The sequence below is a fragment of the Carcharodon carcharias genome, chromosome 10 (assembly GCF_017639515.1).
Source record: "Carcharodon carcharias isolate sCarCar2 chromosome 10, sCarCar2.pri, whole genome shotgun sequence".
In the NCBI taxonomy this organism is placed as follows: domain Eukaryota; kingdom Metazoa; phylum Chordata; class Chondrichthyes; order Lamniformes; family Lamnidae; genus Carcharodon; species Carcharodon carcharias.
Window position 1 is genome coordinate 19,759,478 of NC_054476.1, and position 21,298 is coordinate 19,780,775.

The 21,298-nt window shown below is 41.9% G+C and overlaps 1 protein-coding gene across 2 annotated transcripts in view; it reads right to left on the bottom strand.

Annotated features, from left to right (window-relative positions):
• nav2a (neuron navigator 2a) overlaps positions 1-21,298 on the bottom strand; it is a 315,479-nt gene that overhangs the window by 111,847 nt on the left and 182,334 nt on the right. For both annotated transcript variants that reach the window (XM_041197259.1, XM_041197260.1), the window contains one exon: positions 15,745-16,212. In XM_041197259.1, coding sequence (XP_041053193.1) covers positions 15,745-16,212 — 468 coding nt within the window. The remainder of the gene's footprint in view (positions 1-15,744; positions 16,213-21,298) is intronic.

Genomic DNA, 21,298 nt, shown 5'->3' on the forward strand with positions numbered 1-21,298 from the left:
CTATGCTATGTTCTATAAATGTCTGCACATTTCAAATACAGAATGTAAAATTGTGCTTGAAATGGAGGAACGTGAAACACTACTAAGGGCTGAATTTTTGTTTCCTTGCGGATGTGGGAATGCGTTCGGGAATGCAAAGCACCTAGTTTTTTTTTGCTGGAAATTTGAATTTACAGTGCCTTCCCAACCCTGCACTATTTCTGTCTGGTAATTTTGCAGGTCGGGAAGGACTTGGATCGCGATCCCACCATTGTGAGCCCAAGAGGAAATTTAAGTTTCCTCCTCTCCCCCAGACAACTACTTTCATATGCTGGTGCCGGTTTTGAAAGCTCTTAAAAAAAACCCTGCATCGTTGGAGAGTTTGTGACCACTGGAGGAAACCTGCTGAGGAGTGGAAAATATTCTGACAGATAATTTTGACAACTGCAGATGTCACTATTTGATGTTGGATTGTAATGTAGATGTGTTTTAACATGCAGTGATTCATCATAGGGCTCTGTCCTGAAAAGGTAAGTTGACCATTACATTGACCAACATTGTTTAACTGCTGAGATGCATTATAATACTTTTCCCATTAGGAAAGTGCTCTTATGCATTCCAAACTGAAGGAAACACTGCCAAGGATCTCTAGTGCAATTATCTGAAGTGATTTAAATGCCCAAGGTCCTTGTAAATTGAAAAAAATCTTCAGCAGCTTTCGTTAGGAAAAGTCATCTGCTCCTGGATTGATTTAATTAACAAGATATCTGGTGTAGCTTAGAGAATGAAATGCAGCTATCTTTCCTGCAGTTTCAATACTCCATTGTTTGCATTAATAATGGTTTGTTTTGACAGTTGAGCATATATGAATGCTTGACTGACTTTCAAAGCTCCAGAACCTACAGAACAGCAGGAGAATCTGTTCAAATTTTGACTAACAGTTTTAAGAAGTTATTAAAGGATTATCTGACTTTGATTTGTTTACTGAAAAAGTGTTTGTTTTTACAACACATTACTTGAGGGGATTTAGGGGCATGGGGTAAGCAGCGATAAGGAGCAGGCATGTGAGTATAAGGGGACATGGAGGGGGCACGGGATAGCAGTGGGTCATGAGGGGATATAGGTGTAACATGGAGCAGGGAGGAGGGTAAGGGAGGTGAGGAGTGAGGTTTATGGGGCATAAGAACAATGGTTGATGCTGAACTCCTGTCCCTGAAAACCGAGGCGGACCTTCTAACCAGCCAGTCTCGTCCTGAACTCCTCCCACTCTGCAACCCAGCTCTCAAAACCCGAGCCCTCCTTGCCCACATCTCTGAGACAAAAATATGGCGGGGATGGGGTACAAGGCGGGCTTGTGTTACCGAGCCTGCAAAAGGACCATGACTCCCATTTTCTGTCGCTATATGAAAATCTGGCCCGAAGATTCTAGATTTAGGTAAACCCAGCTTCAAAGGATGGGACAGAGGCTGTCCACATTAAATTGGGTAAATCTGTTAATGTGTCAATACGGACTTCCAGAAAGTATCTGAGAAAGTCCCTTCTACGAGACTGTTAGCTAAAGCTGGAGTACATGGAACTGAGTGCAAAACATGTTCCTGGTTAGGGGAATGGCTGGGCAGCAAGAGACAGACAGTAGAGATGGTGGGCAGGTAATTTCATTGGCAGGGCTTGACGAGTGGCGTCCTGCATGCCTTAGTGTTAGGAGTCTCAACTACTCACTGCATTTATCAATGACTTACATGATCGGATAGGGGGAAAGCTACATATCCAAATTTGCTGTAGACATAAAGACAAATGGCATTGAAGCATAAAATTACAAAGAGATATTAATACATTAAGTGAATGGTCTAATCTGCGGCAAAAGATATTTAATATGGACGAATGAGAGACCATCCACTTTGGACCTAACACGGAGAGATCTAAGTACTTTTTAAATGGTGAAAATCTAGAAGCAATGGAGGCCCAAAGAGACTAGGCATTTCAGTAGATCACTAAAATATTATGGACAGGTACAAAAATATCATAAAAGTTAATGGAATACTAGCCTTTGTATCTGGAATACAAGGGGTTAAAATTTAAACTACAGCTATACAAAGCCTGGGTTACATCACGCCTGGAGCAGTTTTGGGCATCACACCTGAGGAAGGATATATTATCCTTGGAGAGAGTGCAGCACAGATTTACTACAATGACACTTGCAGTCCAAGGGTTAAATTACAAGGAAGGATTAGACAAATTGGGGCTGTATTTGTTGAAATAGAAACAAAATGCTGCAAAAACTCAGCAAGCCTGGCAGCATTTATGGAGAGAAAAACAGAGCTAACGTTTGGAGCTGGATATGGCTTCTTTGGAACAATCAGCAGAAGAGTCGTATTGGACTCGAAATGTTAACTCAGTTTCTCTCACCACAGATCCTGCCAGACATGCTGAGTTTTACCAGTGCTTACTGCTTTCATTTCAGACCTCCAGCATCTGCAGAAGTTTGCTCTTATTTTCCTTTATTAGTTGGAATTTAGAAGATTAAAAAGTGATTTGATCACCTTTCAAGATAGTATATGACACTGAGAGGAGAGTTTGAGAGAAGTTGGGGAATCTAGAATTAGGGGACATAGCCTCAAAGTGAGAGTCAGGGATTTTACACAGAGAAGTTAAGAATCATGGGCAGGATTTTTCAGTCAGCGTGCGGGGGTGGGCCTGACATGCCAATGCGTAAAAGGACACGTGATGACATTGGGCATGCGTCCTGATGTCGTCGTGATGTTTCGTTCAGCGGGCTTGCGCTGGAGTCAGCTGCGCGCCCGCCAATATATAAACAACCTATTGAGGCCATTAAGGAAGTGATTAAGGGGATTGTTAACGCTGCCTGTCCAACCTTAAGGTCGGCGGGAAGGCGAAAAGGCCATGTGGCCTTCGCGTTTTTTAGGAAACCTCAGCGGGATGAGGTTTCCTAAAGCTTTTATTAATTAAATGAAAACATTTTCCGAAATATAAAAACATGTCCCATCTCATGTGACACAGTTAACCGTAACAAAGACAGAAAAGCTGCTCATATTCGGCAGGTCACATATATACTAGCCTCTTATGCAGCCGCAATTCTACTTGCTCCACCTTTGGCAGCCGTGCTATCTGTTGCCGAAGCCCTAATGCTCTGGCATTCTCTTCCTAAACCTCTCCACCTCTTTTAAGATGATCCATAAAATCTTACTATTTCGCAAACCTACTGGTCACCTGTCTTAATATTTCCATAAGTGACTTGGTGCCAATTTTTTTTCTGATAATACTCCTGGGAAGCACTGTGACACGTTTAACAATGTTGAAGGTGCCAAATAAATGCAAGTTGTTATTGTAAAGCATGGCAAAATGCTAAGAGCCGTACAAAATAATCATTCAGTGGATGCACAAATATTCCCGATTTTGAATCATGCAGCATGCACACTGAAATGAACACAGTCACTGGAATTGGAAAGCACGATGATGTAGTCCAGTGTCTTCCATGCACAAGATATGGAGTGTAACAACTTCCATTGCATTAAAACAAATGAATTTGTTAGACTTTACCATTCATGTGAAGTGATGGGCAGGTTGTCAGCATGCTACAGTTCAAAGCTGTTTCATGACACACAATGTAGCTGAAGTTGTGAGATCATTTTATTATTCTACAATTCTTTTACACTAATGTGAACCTCCACATACTCTATGTAAAATAGCATGGACCAGATTTTTCAGTAAAATTGACCATGAGGTTCATAGCATGAACCATTAATCAACATGTAAATGAGACAGCAACTTCCTGCGACCATACATGCGCACTTAAATGCTTCAACCAGGTTAGGATGCCCTACTCTTCCAGTATGCTGTGGGAGAGACTCACCATTGAAATACACTGAATGTTGTGAGGTTTACTTGCTTACCTGAAATATATATCCAGTAACTTGCCAGAAAAAGTTAGGCCTTGTCCATTCCAATGAATGTACCCTTTTAGTGGTATGACATGTCTTAATTATTGCCAAACAATCTCTCTGGCACGAAAAATTAACTTTTACGTGTGTGTGGAGTCTCATTCATTCAGATATCAATTATTGCTAGAAAGCCTACCTAAAAGTCAGTTGGCACCTCAGCGATCAGAAATCTGGCTGCCCCGCAGTGATATTATGCTGGGGATGGCCTTAATTAGTCAAGAGTAGGACTTCTGCCTCATGAGGGAGGATGTCCCACCCTACAGAGCTACTAGCTAATCAAATTGGTTGGCAGCTGTGTGGTCACATCAGAAATCAGTAATGGCCACGGCTGCAACTACAAACAGTTCCCATAAAGAAGAGAAGATGTGTACTGGACTTAAGGTAAGTTCTAGGATTTTGGCCAGGTATGGACGCAAGACTCCAGTGAAGTGCAGGGGTGTGGAGAGTAGGGTGGGATGGGGGTTATGTTAGGCCAGGGGGAAGGCAAAAGGGGGGGTACTAACTTGGGGGGGATAATAGCTTGGGAGGGTACGCCCAATGGGCAGCCCTTTGTCTGCAAGTAAATTAGATAAAGTTGCCCTTCAGAGCAAATGGTGCCACAACCCTGCATTTATAATTAAGCACAGGCCTGTATCAAGTAAAAAACAAGTTTAAAAAATCCCTGTTTTAAAAAATGCATATAAATATACAAGTAGACGACAATCTAAAAGCACCAATAAAGCTCGTTCCACATGGAGACATGGGACTGGATTTTACGAGGTACCATGGTCCCCAAAACTCCCCAGTAAAAAAAATCCAAGGGGAGCAGTGTTAATTGCTTTAAGGCAAGACTTATACTTCTGCCCCAGGAGGAAGTCTAGCCTTGGTCCCATCCAATCAGAGGGCTGGTAGCTCTGTAGTCCTAGCAGCGCCAGCTGGGAGTTGTGGCCACTGCTGGGACTACAGGCAGTCCCACCACACTGAGAAGCCCAGGTTAAGTCTGGGGTCAGGTATCCAGCAAGGTGGGTGAGAGAGGTGGGAAGCCAAGTTCAAGAGGCTGGTGGGGAAGTGCGGAAAGGGGATGGTGGAGGAGGGTTAAAGGAGGGAATGCCCTTATGGAAGGAGGGTGCATCCGATTGGCCCAGAAGAACTGCAAAGAAACTCTCCTCTTTGCCCAACACCTGCCCATGCAGCTAAAGCTGCTGGGCTTCCCACATGACATGATCTCCCCGACATGGGTAAATACCAGCATCAGTGGGATGAGGCCCTTAAGTGGCTCCCTGTCCCATTGCACCACCCCCCCCCCCCCCCCCTCCCCGCCCCCAAACCCCGGAAATGCGCCAAGCCCACTCAGACACTCTACTGGATTGGGGGGGTTGGGTGCCTCAACAACACCCCAACCCACAACCTCTCCGGAGCCTGCCCTAATGAGGCTACCTGATCCACCCCATCAGCACCCCCCTCATCAATCCACAATCTCCTCCCTCGCTCCATCCTCTTCACTCCCAGGCTGCGGTCCGGTGCTGAAAGCCTACCCGTCCAGCAGCCAGTCAATCTGGCTGGCTGTGGCTGGAAAATAGAGTCCTAAAAATGTGAATCAGGTCATGTCATTAAATTCGACAGGACATCCAGGGACTGAGTCCTCACTCCAGCTCCCTCGCCGTCAATATCAGCGCCAGGGTTTCTGCCTCCTGTCGCCGACACACATCAGTTTTACATTCTTTCACCCCTGTCATATCCAACAAATAATTGTGCAACTTTGTGTAAGTATAAGGTTGACTGTCACTCATACACCAGAAAGATTGAAGACCATTAACTTAGAAATAAACAATGGATGTTGGAGCAATGGCCAAATGAATGCTTCATGTGGCACAGAAACAAACCAAAAAGCAGTCGGAACACTGCAATTAATTTCAGTGCCTTTGGGTAAGAAAAGTAAAAAAAAGTCCAGTACACTACCTGGTGCTTGCTGCCCAGTACCCATCAAACCCCATTATTTGGATCTTAAATTAAGGTAGGAATTGTGCATGACCTCCAATGAACAAATCGTTGAAAATTCACTGCCCAGACTCAAGGGGCACTTAGCTTGGTGCCGTGCACGAACACATAACACAGCAGATAGCAACACCTTCAGGGAGGGACAGGTAAAAGCAGAAATTCAGAGGAGAAACCAGAGACGAAGGAAACCTGTACACTGGGACTTGTACTGCAGCTGTCCACATCAAATTGAATTGCGCACATTATCTCTAATGCACTTGAAGAGAACTCGTTTGCAGGGTTACAGGGAGGAAGGCTGGAGATGGGACTAAATTGGATATCTCTTTCAAAGAGCTGGCACAGGCATAGTGGGCCCACATGCCTTTTCTGTGCTGTGAATTCTATGATTCCGTTATCTCAAGCTGAAATGCTCTCACAGGAAGCTCAGTTTTTGGGCTCTGCCCTTCCAAACCCATCAAACACTGACATTTCTGTCAGCTTAGTAGCAAAACATATCCGTGACACACATTATATAGATCAGAAACACAACGCCACATGGAGGGAAAAGGCTGCAAGAGAAGACAGATAGGCCAGGAAAGTATATGGCGACTGCACCTTGGTTTGCCTTTAGCAGCTCCATTTGGTTGGCAATAAAACAATGTGGTGCTGCATTAAATCAAAATCAATATTAGTCCACCTGAGGGAAGTCAGAAGACATAATTCAGCCGAATTTACTATTTGATTCCGGATCTCCAGATCTATAAAACTGATACATCAGGCCAGATTTTAACTCTGTGCAAGTGGGTATGTTTCGAATGGGTCAAAATCAGGTCCATTATGCTGCTCAGCTATCAAAATGTCAGTGCTTGAAGGGTTTGAAAGACAATGAAGGTGTGAACATTCAACCTTCCCTTTCAAGGCAACTGGGTGTGAAGACTGAAAATCTATAAGGTAGATGCTCTGCAAAGTACTTCAACCACTTTAATCATGGCATTCTCTGTGCCAGGCACCTGTGGTTGGATTCTTCCTGGTCATGCACCCTCGTGCTTCAACACGGGGCTAGGAAGAATTTCAGAGATATATATACTGGGTCGGCCGCCCAATGCGTTCCCACCTCTGAGTGATCTTGCTAGAGTCAGGTCATCACTGACAGAGGCTACATGCCTGGCAGCAGTGGGCAGCCAACCTGCATAACTAGTTTCCACTTGTGGGCTGATTGGGGACGCCACTGGGATCTTTCTGGTGGCAAACAGCCCCCTCCCCCCAACTCACTGAGGGCCAAATCCAGCAGTTGTCTGGAGGTGGCTTGCCAGTGGCTGGCTTGAGAGAACCAGGAGGCTTCCTGTTGTAACCCCTTCACCAGAGTTATAGCCATCAGGGGGCCACAGCTGCTGCTGCTGGCCATCCTGTGGAGGGTTTCATTTTATTCCATTTAATAAACTCAGAGCTATAGGGCTTTGGCAGTGTCCACCTCTGGCAGTGTGGCTGCCGTCCTTCCAAGGCAACCCGGCCTCAGATTGGGCCCGCAGCCTCAGGGACCTCTCCACCATCCTTAATTGTACAACAATCCCGGATGTGGCCTCTTTCAGATCTCCTGGGAGGGCGCATGGACAACAAGAGTAGGGCAAGGACCCGGAAATGGTCTCAACTCATGCTCAGAGGCTAAAGGTAGAAAATTCTGCCCTTATGTTTAGTCCAAAGTGCTCCTCAGTGCCAAAATAATGGTGCATTTATTCTTTTGTGAATCCAAAGCTCGAATTGTAGTTACAAACAGTTTTACCCTTTGCCTTCACTGGGCTTGAAGGAAATTTGGTAACTAATAATTAAGTGGGGGAAAGAAAGCTATACACACAAACAAGAGTTAAGACACGTGATCTACAGCTATCAGCCATGTTTGTAAAAGCACTTTGATTCATGCTCACAAAACAAACATTGAGTCGAGCAAAAGCCTTAAGCAGCTTAAAAATTATTCCAAGATCCAGACTGCGTGCTCGCACAAAAAAGCAAAATGATAAAATAAAGATATCGAGACGCTTACACAAATGGAAATATGCCACCAATGCCACATATACAAAGTGCATAGTGCCAGTGACACAAAAAGCAATTATTTATGAGGGAAGTACCAATACCTGAATCCCTTCTTGGGTAAGGTATTCCTATCAAGCTGCGGATCACTGTAGGAAAGTGAGAAAAAATCTAAGAAAAATACTAGTAGGAAGTTAACAGATAGCAAGATTTTAAAAAAAACATGAAGAGGGCATGTAAACTGTTGAATGTCAACATACACCAAATACCGCTTTCCTCGGCAATGAGATGTGTTTTATGATATCAGAAAACAAAATGGTAGTTTCTTAAATAGGTATCAGGATATGAAGTTAATGGCATTAAAAATATTTATCCCAAACTGCTTTATAACCAGCAGATCTTTGGCATTCCAAACACAAAGACTGTATTCTACACTGGTCTTGATCTCAGAAACTAAAAATCCATAGACTCTGAGAAATCATCTACCGATTGCTTACTGCAAAGAAATATTTTCCATATGTAACATAGTATTATCTTCAGAAAATGCTGGAAATAATCAGCAGGTCTGGCAGCATCTGATCAAAGGTCACGACCTGAAATTTTAACTCTGTTTCTCCCTCCACAGATGATGCCATTCTGTTTTTATTTCAGATTTCCAGCACCTGCAGTATTTTGCTTTTAGGGTTATCTTCAGTTGTTCCCAACAGGAACTTTAAAGAACAAATGTTCCATTCAATTATCAGTAGGTTTGTTGTTTGTTACAAGCAGGGTTACCAACCCTCCAGAATTGGCCTGGCGTCTCCAATTAAAGTTCAATCTCCAAGACACTGCTGTGTACAAACCTGGAGAAAAATCATCAGGACGTTAAGATTGTTTTTTTTTTCTCATTTTCGTTTAACATTTGTCTTTACCAGATATAAAAATATTGAAAATGGTGGGGGGGGGGAAGGAGAATGTTTGGCTGACAGTCAAGCATCATCCAACTGGATAATGATTGTTTTTGCTGTCCAATTGGCATAGGAAGGCAGTACATCACAAGGGTGGATGTGTTGGCCAACTAATGGCAAGAGCATGGGGAAAGTCATGTGATAACACCTCTAGGAATACATTTAATCACAGTTCGCAACCCTAGTTACAAGTCACTGGATTTTCATTGTGCAACCCACTGGTGGTGCTTTGCAGTCAATATTAACACTTCATTGTGTAGCACTAAAAATGTGAACACTTCGTGTACATTTATTTAATCCAACTGACATTTTGGAGGTACTCATCAAGATGCTGTTCAATATAAACTTCACTACAGGGTCACCTCTTTAATGAAGGAAATATTTTTAACACAATGTTTGAAATGTATAGTTTCAATTCGGAAGTAACATAGATCCAAGTAGCGATTATCAGTTAGGATTCATGGTTAGGCCTCACAGATTTCATTTTTCTTTTCAAAAGTCATGATGATCTCCATTACTCATCAGCTACCGCATGCAGCTTATATACTGTTAGATGGAGGAGCTCTTGGTCACAATAGTTATTAAAGGTGCAAAAATCAAACTGAGAACTTAACAAAATTTCAGCAACCAAAGGAATTCCATCTGGCACGAAGGAAATGACACGCTTATTTTTGAAGATCCATGTACCAGCATCTTTTTTTTAAACAATGTATGTAGACATAGTATAGATTTATCTCAAACACTAAACCAATACTTTTATTGATTCCATCCTGAATCATTTGGACCTTGAAATGCTTCAAGTGTAAAAGATCAAATGGTGTTATGGTTACTCAAGTAAGCCACCATTAACAAACAGAATAAAACAAAATCCCACACCAGAGAAAGTTATTTTTCAGCACCACACACACACACTCTTTTAGAATTGAGCAACACATTAGCTTTGATGCAGATAAATGTTGGCATGCCATGGAAAAACAATCTACACAAGGGAATGCTAGTGTGATTGAATATATAGATAATTCAGACATTACTTCAAAAACTATAAGTGCCAAGAATGCTGCTTCTTAGTCAATCTTCCAAGATTACATGTCTCAGTGAAAATAGATTATCCTTTGTCATTTAATTGCAAAAAATTGAGCCAATTATATTTAACCAGTCACAGTACATGCTTATTAACATTTTACTACTTTTCTTCATGAAATACGGCAGGGACACAAGCTTGTTATAAAACAGTGCAATTGAAAGGGGCACCACCATAACAGAAAAGTATCTGGTGAACATATTTTTATATGTCCGTTAGCACACAATGCAGTGCCTGCAAAAAAACTGTGTGACAATTAAGCCACACTATTTCCACGTGGCATCATTTGAATTATGGCTTGTCATGCTCATCCTTCTCCTCAAAGGAGACCTTTGCTGAAATACATCTTCAAGGCTTTAAAAACAATGGAAAATAACATCCTTATGGATCAGCAGGGTGAGGGGGAATTGTTAATACATAAAAGTATTATGGCGGAATTTTAAGCTATTAACTATATACTGGTACACTGAATGGTTACCATTTCTCTTTGAAGCATTAGCCAACTATGAGAAACTAGGTAGGCCAATGAATCAAGAATGGCAAATAGAAAATTGTTCAGCATCAGAGGGTGCAGGTTTGGGTTATATAATGCATGGCATGCTAAGCTCCTTGTCCCTTGGGGAGAATGATAGTCAGAAGTGAAAGGAAAGAGTGGGAAGAAAAATTGTACCAGGTTGTTCTTGTACACTTCCTAGCAACCTGTAATCAAGAAGAAATAGCACAGACGTGGAATATGTCTTTTGCCAAAGGAAAAGGGATAATGTAGGACCTGCAGTGGTGTCAGGCGGTGACAGGCTGGTGACCTGTTCCAGGAAAAACCTGCCATGGAAACAGGCATAAGCTCCTGCTTCATCTGCCTCGATCATGTGCCACAAGACACGGGAGAGAGCCAAGGAAGGAAGGAAAGTGGGGTCAGTTTGGGGTGGAAAGGGATAAGCGGAAAAATTGGTGCCAAGGATTCCAATAAATGTAAAAGAAAAATAAAGCTATTTGGTCTTAAGATAACCTTAGCCTCTAAGTCTGTTTTCTGTCCAAGTTGAAAAATTGCAATATTTTTCCTCTGCGCTCTGAACTTTTAGAGTAAACAAAGGACCTGAATCTTCAACTTGTTCACAGGGTCATCCATAAATATTTCTAGAAATATTTGCATTTTCCTAAGTTTTCATTTTTAAATTAAAATTTTTGCCTGTGAAACAGAACATTTCCTTGGCAATTAATACCAGTAACTTACACATGCACGTATTTTCTCACTAGCATACCACTGTGACATGATATCCACCAAAGCCTTGAATGCCATTGGACCATGTAACCATGTATCAAGGATCACCTGAGATTAACCTCATGATTAAAGGGAGCCACTGTGTGAAATATGCCAATTTAATTTTGTTTAGATTTCTTTTAACAAAAATGTCCACTTTAAAAAAAGTCAGGGAAAAATTAATATTTGGTGACTGTTCCAGGGCACAGACATGCAAACAGAGGAACATAGGAAACAGGAGCAGGAGTAGGCCATTCAGCCCCTCAAGCCTACTCCACCATTCAACTAGATCATGGCTAATCATCTACCTCAATGCCATTTTCCCACACTATACCCATATCCCTTGATATCTTTAATATCTAGATGACACAATTTGTTACTGGCAGCAATAACACCGATTATTTCAAAATGTCATATTTTAAAACAAGGGCAATTAGTATTAGCACCACTAACTCCCTATACCCCACTCCCATTTACTCCATGGATTCAGTAACCCGTGGGTACTGCTTAATGGCCTGCCTTCAAATTATGAGCCAGGTGAATGTTGGCAATCTGGCTGATCACATGGGCAGCTTCATGACCGAACCCAAACCTGATGTCAACTCTCAAGTAAGAGTCACTGGATAATGATCGGGAGCAGAAACACTGTTTTGCTTGGCAAATTCAGTGGAAATGGAAGCTGAATCAGGAACCTTCCTGGTATTTTTATCTGATTGAGCCATCAGACAAACTCTTGCACAATACTTTCAGCCTATTTTACATTTAAAGTAAGTTTACTTAAAATATGTATAGTACCAAATATTTCTGAGAGTTCTACTCAAAACTATATTCACAAGAGTGCATAAAGGTTACTGCAGTCCTTTCACCTCAGCTACTGTGGAACTTAATCTTAATGTTTGTTTATAAACCAATGCACCTTTTAGGAAAGAGCATTGCCCAAATGGAACACAATGTGTTGCACCAAAGTATTAGAGGTAGGTGCTGAGATGTTACAAGCTTAGTACGAAACAATGTAATTTTAGGAAGTTAAGAGCAAGTTTTGCCAAGGGGTTAATTATAAACACAGATGATCCTTGAAGACAGGGCCTCTTTTGACCGAATTAATTGTCTGATTCATGAGTATTACCTGTCTTGTTTCCTTGGTAATGTATTTCTGTTGAATTTGGGACTAGCAGTAGGGGAAGAGAGAGGGCTATGGGGTGGAATCAAGCAGTAAAGGGAAGAACAAAGAAGAAAAGGTAGATTAACACTTAGGAAAGACAGAAATGAGAAAAGAGAAACAATGTTAGCAGATCCGAGAATAAATACATCTATATCCAACAGTAAAATTAGACATTTGGTTCATTTAAAATTTCCAATTTCAATGCTACAATGTCGCACCAACAAAGTTACAAATCAGAAAAGTAAATCCTCAAACCAATGAAAATTTATCGCGGGGGGGAATAAAACAAGTTATTGGTGGAAAGAAGATTTGACTTATATGGATTTTGTTCAATGCAATGATCACTCTGAATTATTCAAAGGAAATTTATTGGCACACACATAGAGATTATGGCCTTACAGAACCAGAAGGTGGTGGAGGACTTGTTGCTCTTGCAGCTGTGGGGAGTTGGCCAACAGCTTGGCACCGAAGCAAGAACATCAGTGCCTGATAGCACTGTGGAGATGTTCTGTGGCCTGGCAAAAGCAGAGAATTGAGGTCTGGCAACGTGAGATGGGATGGGAAAAGAGCTAAAACAAAACCAGACAATGCTGGAAAAACTCTCAGCAGGTTCTAGCAGCATCTATGGAGAGAGAAACAGAGGCCAGAATCATCTAGCCCTGACTCGGCCTACTCCCCCCCCCCCCCACCCCCCCACCCCGCACAGGGAGTGCTCAGCGCTTCCGGGTGCGCGTCATGCTGGGCGGGTCTTAATTGGCCCGCCCATGCAAAATGGCGGCGACCAGCCGATTACGGGTGTAAAATGACACGTCCCAACGTCACCGCTTGTCATTCAGATCTTCAGCTCGGTGGGTGCACAGCGGAGTCGGCTGCGCACCCGCCGAACTGTCAAAGGCCTATTAAGGCCATTTTAGATTCCAATTAAGATCATTAACTGAGCTGCCCATCCAACTTTAAGGTTGACGGGGCAGAAGAGCCCAGGCAGCCTTCGCATTTATCATGAAACTTCATCCACGGGCGGGATGAGGTTTCATGAAGGGTTTATAAATTAAATACATTTTTTATTTAAAATTCATTGACATGTCCCAGCTAGGGGACATGTCTTAAAAAAATTTTTTTTTCCTTCAAATTAAAATTTTTAAAATTCAAACTAATCTCCCTGAGGCAGCTCTCTGCTTCAGAGAGATTTCTGTGCTCTATTGTGCGCATGCGCGAAAGAGCGCAGGCCCCAACTCAGCCTACTCCCCCCCGCCCTCACAGGGAGCGCATCATGCTGGACAGGCCTTAATTGGCCCACCCACGTAAAATGGCGGCGCCCAGCCAATCGTGAGCGGTGATCCGGTACGCGCCCGCTAAAGCCCCCCCCCCCCCCCCCCACCCCCCCACAATGGGGAGAAAATTCTCCCCAGAGTTAACGTTTCGAGTCCATATGACCCTTAAAGAAAGGTCATATGGACTCAAAATGTTAACTCTGTTTCTCTCTCCACAGATGCTGCCAGACCTGCTGAGTTTTTCCAGCATTTTCTATTTTTGTTTCAGATTTTCCGCATCTGCAGTATTTTGCTTTTATCTTAGTGGGAAAAAGAGCTAGTTCTCTGGCAGCAGTGGAGAGATGACCAGTGGAGTGTCACTACATGGAGGGTTGGTGTCTGGCAGCATTGGGGTGAGGGGCATATTGGTTGGGATTTCAATGGTCTGGCAGGCATAAAATAGCAGCCTTCCAACTGTCAAAGGTCATAATCTGAAGTGCAACATGGTTAGAGCAATGGAAATATTGGCAAGTAAGCTCAGTTAAACAATCCAAACAGTGGAAGCCCAACAGAAATCTAGGTTCAGGTCCAGAGGAAGGGACAGGCCTCTGCAAGGAAAACATTTTTAATTAGGGTTTTTAAGATTGGTAGGCTTATGATTTACTCAAGCATATGCATACTGATGTTCAAAACTTAGGTTTTACACTTTTACAGACAATAACTCAAAAAACACTTTGGCTGCTGAACAAAACTGTTGATTTTGTGATCTTTTGTGGCTTGGCTTTAAAAAAAATTAAGTCATTTAATTGATTAGACTTATTGATACCCAATTAATTAATTATTAGTTTTAATTCAGTCAATTGGATATTTAACCTCATTAACATAACCAATTTAACAGATAGTACTCAATTGAGGGATATTTTTAAAATCTATGTACTCTGACCCATTTAAGGTGTGATCTCTTTCGGAGATGCAACATCATGGATGTGCACTTGATGCAAGAGGCTTTTAGTTATACAGAATATGACTGTCCGTTGGCCCAGTTTACACTAAAATTAAGAAATGGTTTGTAATTTGAAATGTGTACTTCAGTACATGCAACAATTTCAGTCTGCCCAGGACTATTCACCTTAAAGTATTGAGGACGCTTCAAAGCTGACAGGCACAACATAATGGGGTGCAAATCAGCCTTGGGCGGTGGCACAAAATGGGCAACAGTGAATTGGCTACCAGGTTTAAAAGCTGTCTGATTCTTTTTCCAACACAAATTTATGCCCCAATATCTCTATCACTGGGCTAGCACTGAAGTGTGTGTACTTCAGGAAAGAATCCAGCAGGCTGTAGCTGCCAAAGATTGAAATGACACGACTGTCTATTTTTAATTTTCAAACCTAATTCTCAAGTGCTCAGGTGTGACTTCCCCTGGCAGCACCGCCTCTAACACGGCACGTTTAAGTGCTCCTGGGTGGCACAAGTAACAAGAGACAACTTTTCAGCCTGGGGATTAATTCATTGAGAAAAATATACACAACAGTCCACATTCATTATTTTTCCCCTTTCACAGGTGCAATGCTCTCCCTGCACTGTTAGCACGCTCAAGTTTCCCACCTTCTGATTGTCTCACGTGCATTCAAGTTTTACACCCTGTCCATTTCCTTTACCTCCAAATGTTGATAATCCTTCTCAATTTCTGAGTAACAGAGATTTTCAGGGAACACTATTCAGGAAGTTAGGGTTATCACAGCCTCAGTCTTTTCAAAAACTATTACTAGAAGGTCAGACTGTAGTTTCAAAGCATGAGGAAGGCTGAGATAAACAACTATCTCCATAAAGCTGCAATGACAATTTGCTTCAGAGATTAGTGAATAAAAGCAGTAATATTTTACACTGGAAAATCAAGTACAAAAAAGCCCACTAGAAGCACACCAAATGAACAGGAGATGTAAACAAATGGCCTATCAGGCAAACACATCAAGTGTTTCATATTTCTACAAACAACATATGGATTCCTGGGTTGTCATGAGTGACAAGGTGTAATTAGTAAGAACTGAATAAGATCACTTGTAAAAAAATAGGAATGTGCAAATCTATAAAATTTCATTAAATAATACATCCTCAGTTGCCTACCTCTCAGACATAGCTGTCTTAATGCTGTTAGTCCTCACAAAGGGGGTAAGAGAATCTTCTTTGGAGGGAGGGATCAAACCACTAGCTGAGTTGTGATGACTGAGACCACCTCCACTGCTGAGGGAGATGTCAATGGATTCACAGCTGGTGTGTAGACTATTTACTGACTGATAACCTGGACCATCCTTACTTATGGTGGAGGAGCTGCTCAGACTGGCACCCCAAGGTGCACCATTTGAAGTTGCGGAATGGACTGACGCTGGACTGGAGGCCAGGGGAGATTGTATCATGTCCGTAGTCTTGTTATAGAGTGGGCTGCTGCCTCCACTGCCTAAACATGATGGAGGAGAATCCAGGCTGTTCTGTTGGCTCATAGTGGCATGAGGATTGGAAATTACTGTGGAGTTCTTCATGTTTTCAGCTGTTGTGACAGGAGCTTGCTTAGTGCTTGGCTTGACCCCGAACAGTCTGCTTAAAAAATGCAAAAAAACTTGTAAGTGATATCTTGAATTTCTACAACAATATACTATTGTTTCTCTAGGAAAAACACCTGGAGGGACTAGGAGTGTGGAAAAAAATCCGTTTAAGAACAGCACAGCTGAGAAGTGCCAATATAGAACTTGACATTTTCCGAACCAGCCCTTTGTTAAAATGATTAAGCACTTTTTTTCAAAGACACGCTAGTTCTGCCTGACGTCTAGACAGAACATAATACCTAATCCTCTCAATCCATTATTATTTTAAGGAAGTGATGATAGATGAACTGGAAGCCTTTTTAGCAAGGTAATATAACCTAGATAATGGTGAGGTACAAATGTTAAAGTGATCTATAAATACCAAAAAAAAAGTTTTATCATTTGAATATTCAACTTGGCTTGTCACAAACATTATGGCCTGAATTTTCGCAATGATGAAATCATCGCAAAAATGGTGGAAGAGGCCACACATCAGAAGTCCTGTTCCTGACCATGGCATCGACCATTTTCATGGGGAGGGCTGCATTTCGCATATGCATGTTTCACGGAGGCAGCTGCCCATATAAATCATCAGCCACCCGACTCATATCTAATTTTGGTGACCCAGATGTGTGAAACATGACATGTGCAGATTAGGCTGGTAGCAGCAGGTCTGAACTTTATGGATTCCTGTGTTGAGGTGGAGTACCCTTTTGGAGAGGTAGGATACCCCTTTGGATATGGTTCTGGGGCACTTTTTCGAGAGGTCAGGTACCCCTTCAGATTACAATTAGGCATGAATGTGTGTAAAATGTGCATAAAGTCATTAACTTTAAAGCTCATTAGAACTGTCAAAAGTGTCAAAATGAACAGTCAAAGACAACGGTCAAAAGTGTCAAAATGAACTATGCACTTTTTATGCACAGTCATGCCTAATTTTAATCCCTGACCTCTCCCAAAAGTGCCCCAGAACCATATCCAAAAGGGTATCCTATCTCTCCAAAAGGGTAAACAACCTCTCCACAAAGTTCAGACCTATCAAAGAAAACTGTCAAAAGTGTCTAACTGAACCATCAAAGATAACTGTTAAGCTGTTAAGGCATTTAAAATTTCTGTCCTTTAAATCTTTGAAAAAAAAAATGTCTGGAGAGTATTTTAAAAATCACTGCTTGCTATTTCACTCTGTCTGTTGACATAAGTTGAGGGTTACCATTAATGGATTAGTGCTGAATGACTGATTTCACAAACAATCCATTATCACAGTAGGGTGCCTGGCATTTCACGGTTTGATTGAGAGGTTATAGACTCTTTGCAGTGGGATTATGAATTTCAATGCTTGTTTTATAAGGGATTATGCACTTGAATGACGTGTTTGTTCTTCTAAGGAATTATGTAGATGAAGGAATGTAAATGTAGTAAATGGATTTTTATGAGATTTTTTGAAAATGAAGTCTGCAATAGATTCTTAGAACTTAATACTATTTAATTTCAGCATGGCTTCTGAGGTCTGCCCAGGTTGGATGGATGAGTTGACATGGTAGGTATAGGGTCAAAGGGTGATGGGTGAGGGGCATGGGGTGGCATGAGTTGGCACTAAGTTGACATAGGGGCTATAAAGGGTCATGGAGGTGGGTAGAGGGGCTATAAAGGGATATGGGGTGGAGGGGGGTGCATAGATTGGCATGGAGTGTATGAGGAGTCATGGGAATAGGCAGAGGAGCATAGGTGGGCATGGATGGGGCATTAGAATGTTTGTGAGGGGGGTGCTGATGAGGTCCGAGGGACACCGAGGCAGGCCTTCCACCCAGCCCACCTCTACACTCATCCTGGGGTCGTCTGACCCAACTCCCAAAGAACCCCACCACCCCGGATCGAAAATCCCAACTTCCAGGGCACTTACTCATGGATCGGATTTGCAGAGCCGGGAAATGTCCCGACTCTGTGCTCCTGACCTGGGAGCGTAAATTCAGGCCTTTGGATTTCAAGAGAACCCCACATGGAATGTTGACTAAGGATTGCATTGACATAGTATCACTGCATTTGTTGTCAAATACAAGGATGGCCGGCTATGTGGTTTATCAACAAAAGAAATCCACCAGTAAGCCAGGTTATTTTTAGTTTCTGAGCAGATATCCCTTTCTCTAAAAAAGGCCAGCATTTATATCATGCCTTTCATGGCCTCAGGATGTCCTGAAGTGCTTTATAGTCAATTAAGCACTTTTGAACTGGAGTTGCTTTTGTAATGTAGGAAATGCAGCAGCCTATTTGCACACCGTAAACTCCTTCAAACAGCAATGTGCGATTGGCCATAATTTGTCTTTTTCGAACAGTGGTGTTTGCCATAGAAAGTTTAAGTAAATGTAACATGTCACCTGTAATTCATCTCAAACACGCGCTCAGCTGAAATTTGGTGCACCTTCAATTCTGGCTTTCTTATTAAGCAACAAGTTTTTTTAAATTTATTGATTGCAATTGAAATAACTAAGATAACTAGCATTTTAAAGATCAAACTCTGCATTATTTATAAGTATTCAACAGCTACAGAGTGTGGGACATATTTCTTTGGCAATGTTTGGAGATTAAAGGCTGACATGAGCTAGGTACTGATAACGTAACTGTTGGAAAAAGAAATACATGGGTGAAAAAAGGTCAGACTTCCAAAAAGGCGAAGTGAGAAAAGAAAACACGAGAAAGTAATTCAAATGGAAGGATAAAAAAATATTTTGGGAGGAAGCACTCAAGTCCATGAAGCGAACGTGGTAAAATGAACAAAAGAAAGATAACTCGTAAAGCGATAGGATGATTGCCGACTGGAAGCGGATGACACATTGAACAAGATGGACAGATAGCTCACAAAAATGCATGCAGATTGACAGATAGTCAAAGCAAGTGCAAGATTTGAGTGGAACACAGGAGACAACTGTAATGAATGTAAGAGCTAGACAAAACAAATATAATGATTAATATCAACATTTAACAATTAAATACGTATCTGGCATGCAAAGACATCAGCTGCTAAAAAAAAAACGGTGAATCGCCAACAGCTTATGCTATTAAATGTGGCAGTATTGAAAACAGGCCAGTCGTTAAAAGTCAGTTTCATGATGATCATATTCAGGATCACTTTTACTCTCCAAATTATCTATTACCCCCAAGCTATTAATCATTTCACTGTTTTCCGTCAGGATTCCTTTCAAAATTCCAATGATTAGAATGGCCTGATAGCTGTTTTTGTTGGTGTCACTGTTTAAACAATGAATCCTGGGAGTTGAATTAGACAATATATTGTTAACATGGAATGCTTCTTATTTGCCTATCTTAGGTCACTTCTCTCACACGCAATAGCCACTCCAAACTACCGATGATGCTAACTGTTCAGATAAATACTCCTTTTTTAAACCTCTTTCTAAACTGCTTGGCTTTTGACAGATTTTTGGCAGTATTGATAGTGAGGCTGTAGATTAGGAGTGTGTGTTTGACGGGTGCTGCAAAAAAAGTCCTCATATCTTCAAGGCATCACCAACGTGTTCATAAACAAAATATCTAACTGTCAATATTTATAAAGAGATGCATTTTACTTCTTTTTCAGGGCACAGGTTAGAATATGGGCTTGGTAATAATACATGTAAGACTGTGAAACTAATCAAGAAACCACTGTACAAAATATTGTTAGCTGGACTGCCAAAAATACATCCATGTTCCACTTGGTGAAACGAGCACATCTTGGTGAGTCCCCTCCATTTATAATGTGGCAAAGTTTAAGAAACAGGACTTGAGAAGAATTAATGGTGGCGGTAATGAATAAAAAAGCTGCTACCTCTGCTTCTGTCCATTCTAACATCCCCTCACAGCAGGCAAGCATAGAAACAATGAGGCACATAACCACCCGACGAATGCTGAAGCAGAGCTTTCAGTGTTTTGACAGGTAAGGAGGCATCCTACAATATATCCTATAATATAAGCTAGCCAACACTTCCTGGATCATGGTGCCACATTTTCCATGATATGGCAATTGATTTGGTATCCACATGGTGCAGCGGCCACAAGATGCTTCAGAAGGGCTGCTGGAGAACAAGGCTGAGGAACCAATGAAGCATGCAAGTAACTGGAAGAGCTGCTCATCACAAGGCATATTTTCATAGATTCCAGCAAGGACTCTCATCATTTCCAGTGCACCGCAATAAATCTTAATCTCTGTCATTTGTATGCTCATCCAACATATCTATCAGTCGGACCATTCATTTTGTCAGCTTCACGGATGCAGAAACTGGTTGGAAATGTTATAAATAGTATGCATTGATGATGTAGTAGGTCTCCGAAACTAATGCTGCTTCTCAGTGAAATTTTCAAGGGAAGATGGAGAGAAAAGTAAAATAATGTATGGGAAGACTTCATAATAGTTATAGTTGGTACCGTGCATAAATGGGAGATGAATTGGAGGTGCCCACATGGTGAGGTTGTTGAATTTCTTGGACAGGGCAACTGATAATGAATTTTGCCACTTCTCGCCATGTTTTACACCTCCTGCTCTTAAGGGATTGTATGGTCATGATGTGGAAATCGAACGTTTCTGCAGCAAGACCTTCAAAGCTGGACACCTCAGCCAGCTTTCCAAGTATGAAGTCCCTTCCACTTTATGAGCATGCACTCAGCCTCGGCCTCCACAGCATGCAAGATTCCCGAACCCAGGATAACGAAACAAAGAAACATCGGAACAGGAGTAGGCCATTCAGCCCCTCAAGCCTGTTCTGCCTTTCAAATACATCATGGCTGATCTGCACCTTAAACCCATCTAGCTTGCTTCAGTACAAAAACAGAATTACCTGGAAAAACTCAGCAGGTCTGGCAGCATCGGCGGAGAAGAAAAGAGTTGACGTTTCGAGTCCTCATGACCCTTCGACAGAACTAGCTTGCTTCATAACTGTTAATACCATTGCCTCACAAAAATCTAACAATCTCAGTTTTGAAATTTTCGGTTAAGCCCCAGATTTTGGGGGGAGAGAATTCCAGATTTCTAATATCCTTAATGTCAAGAAGCACTTTCTGACATCAACCCCAAATGGCCTATCTTGAGTTTTAAGGCTATACCTTATTCTGCA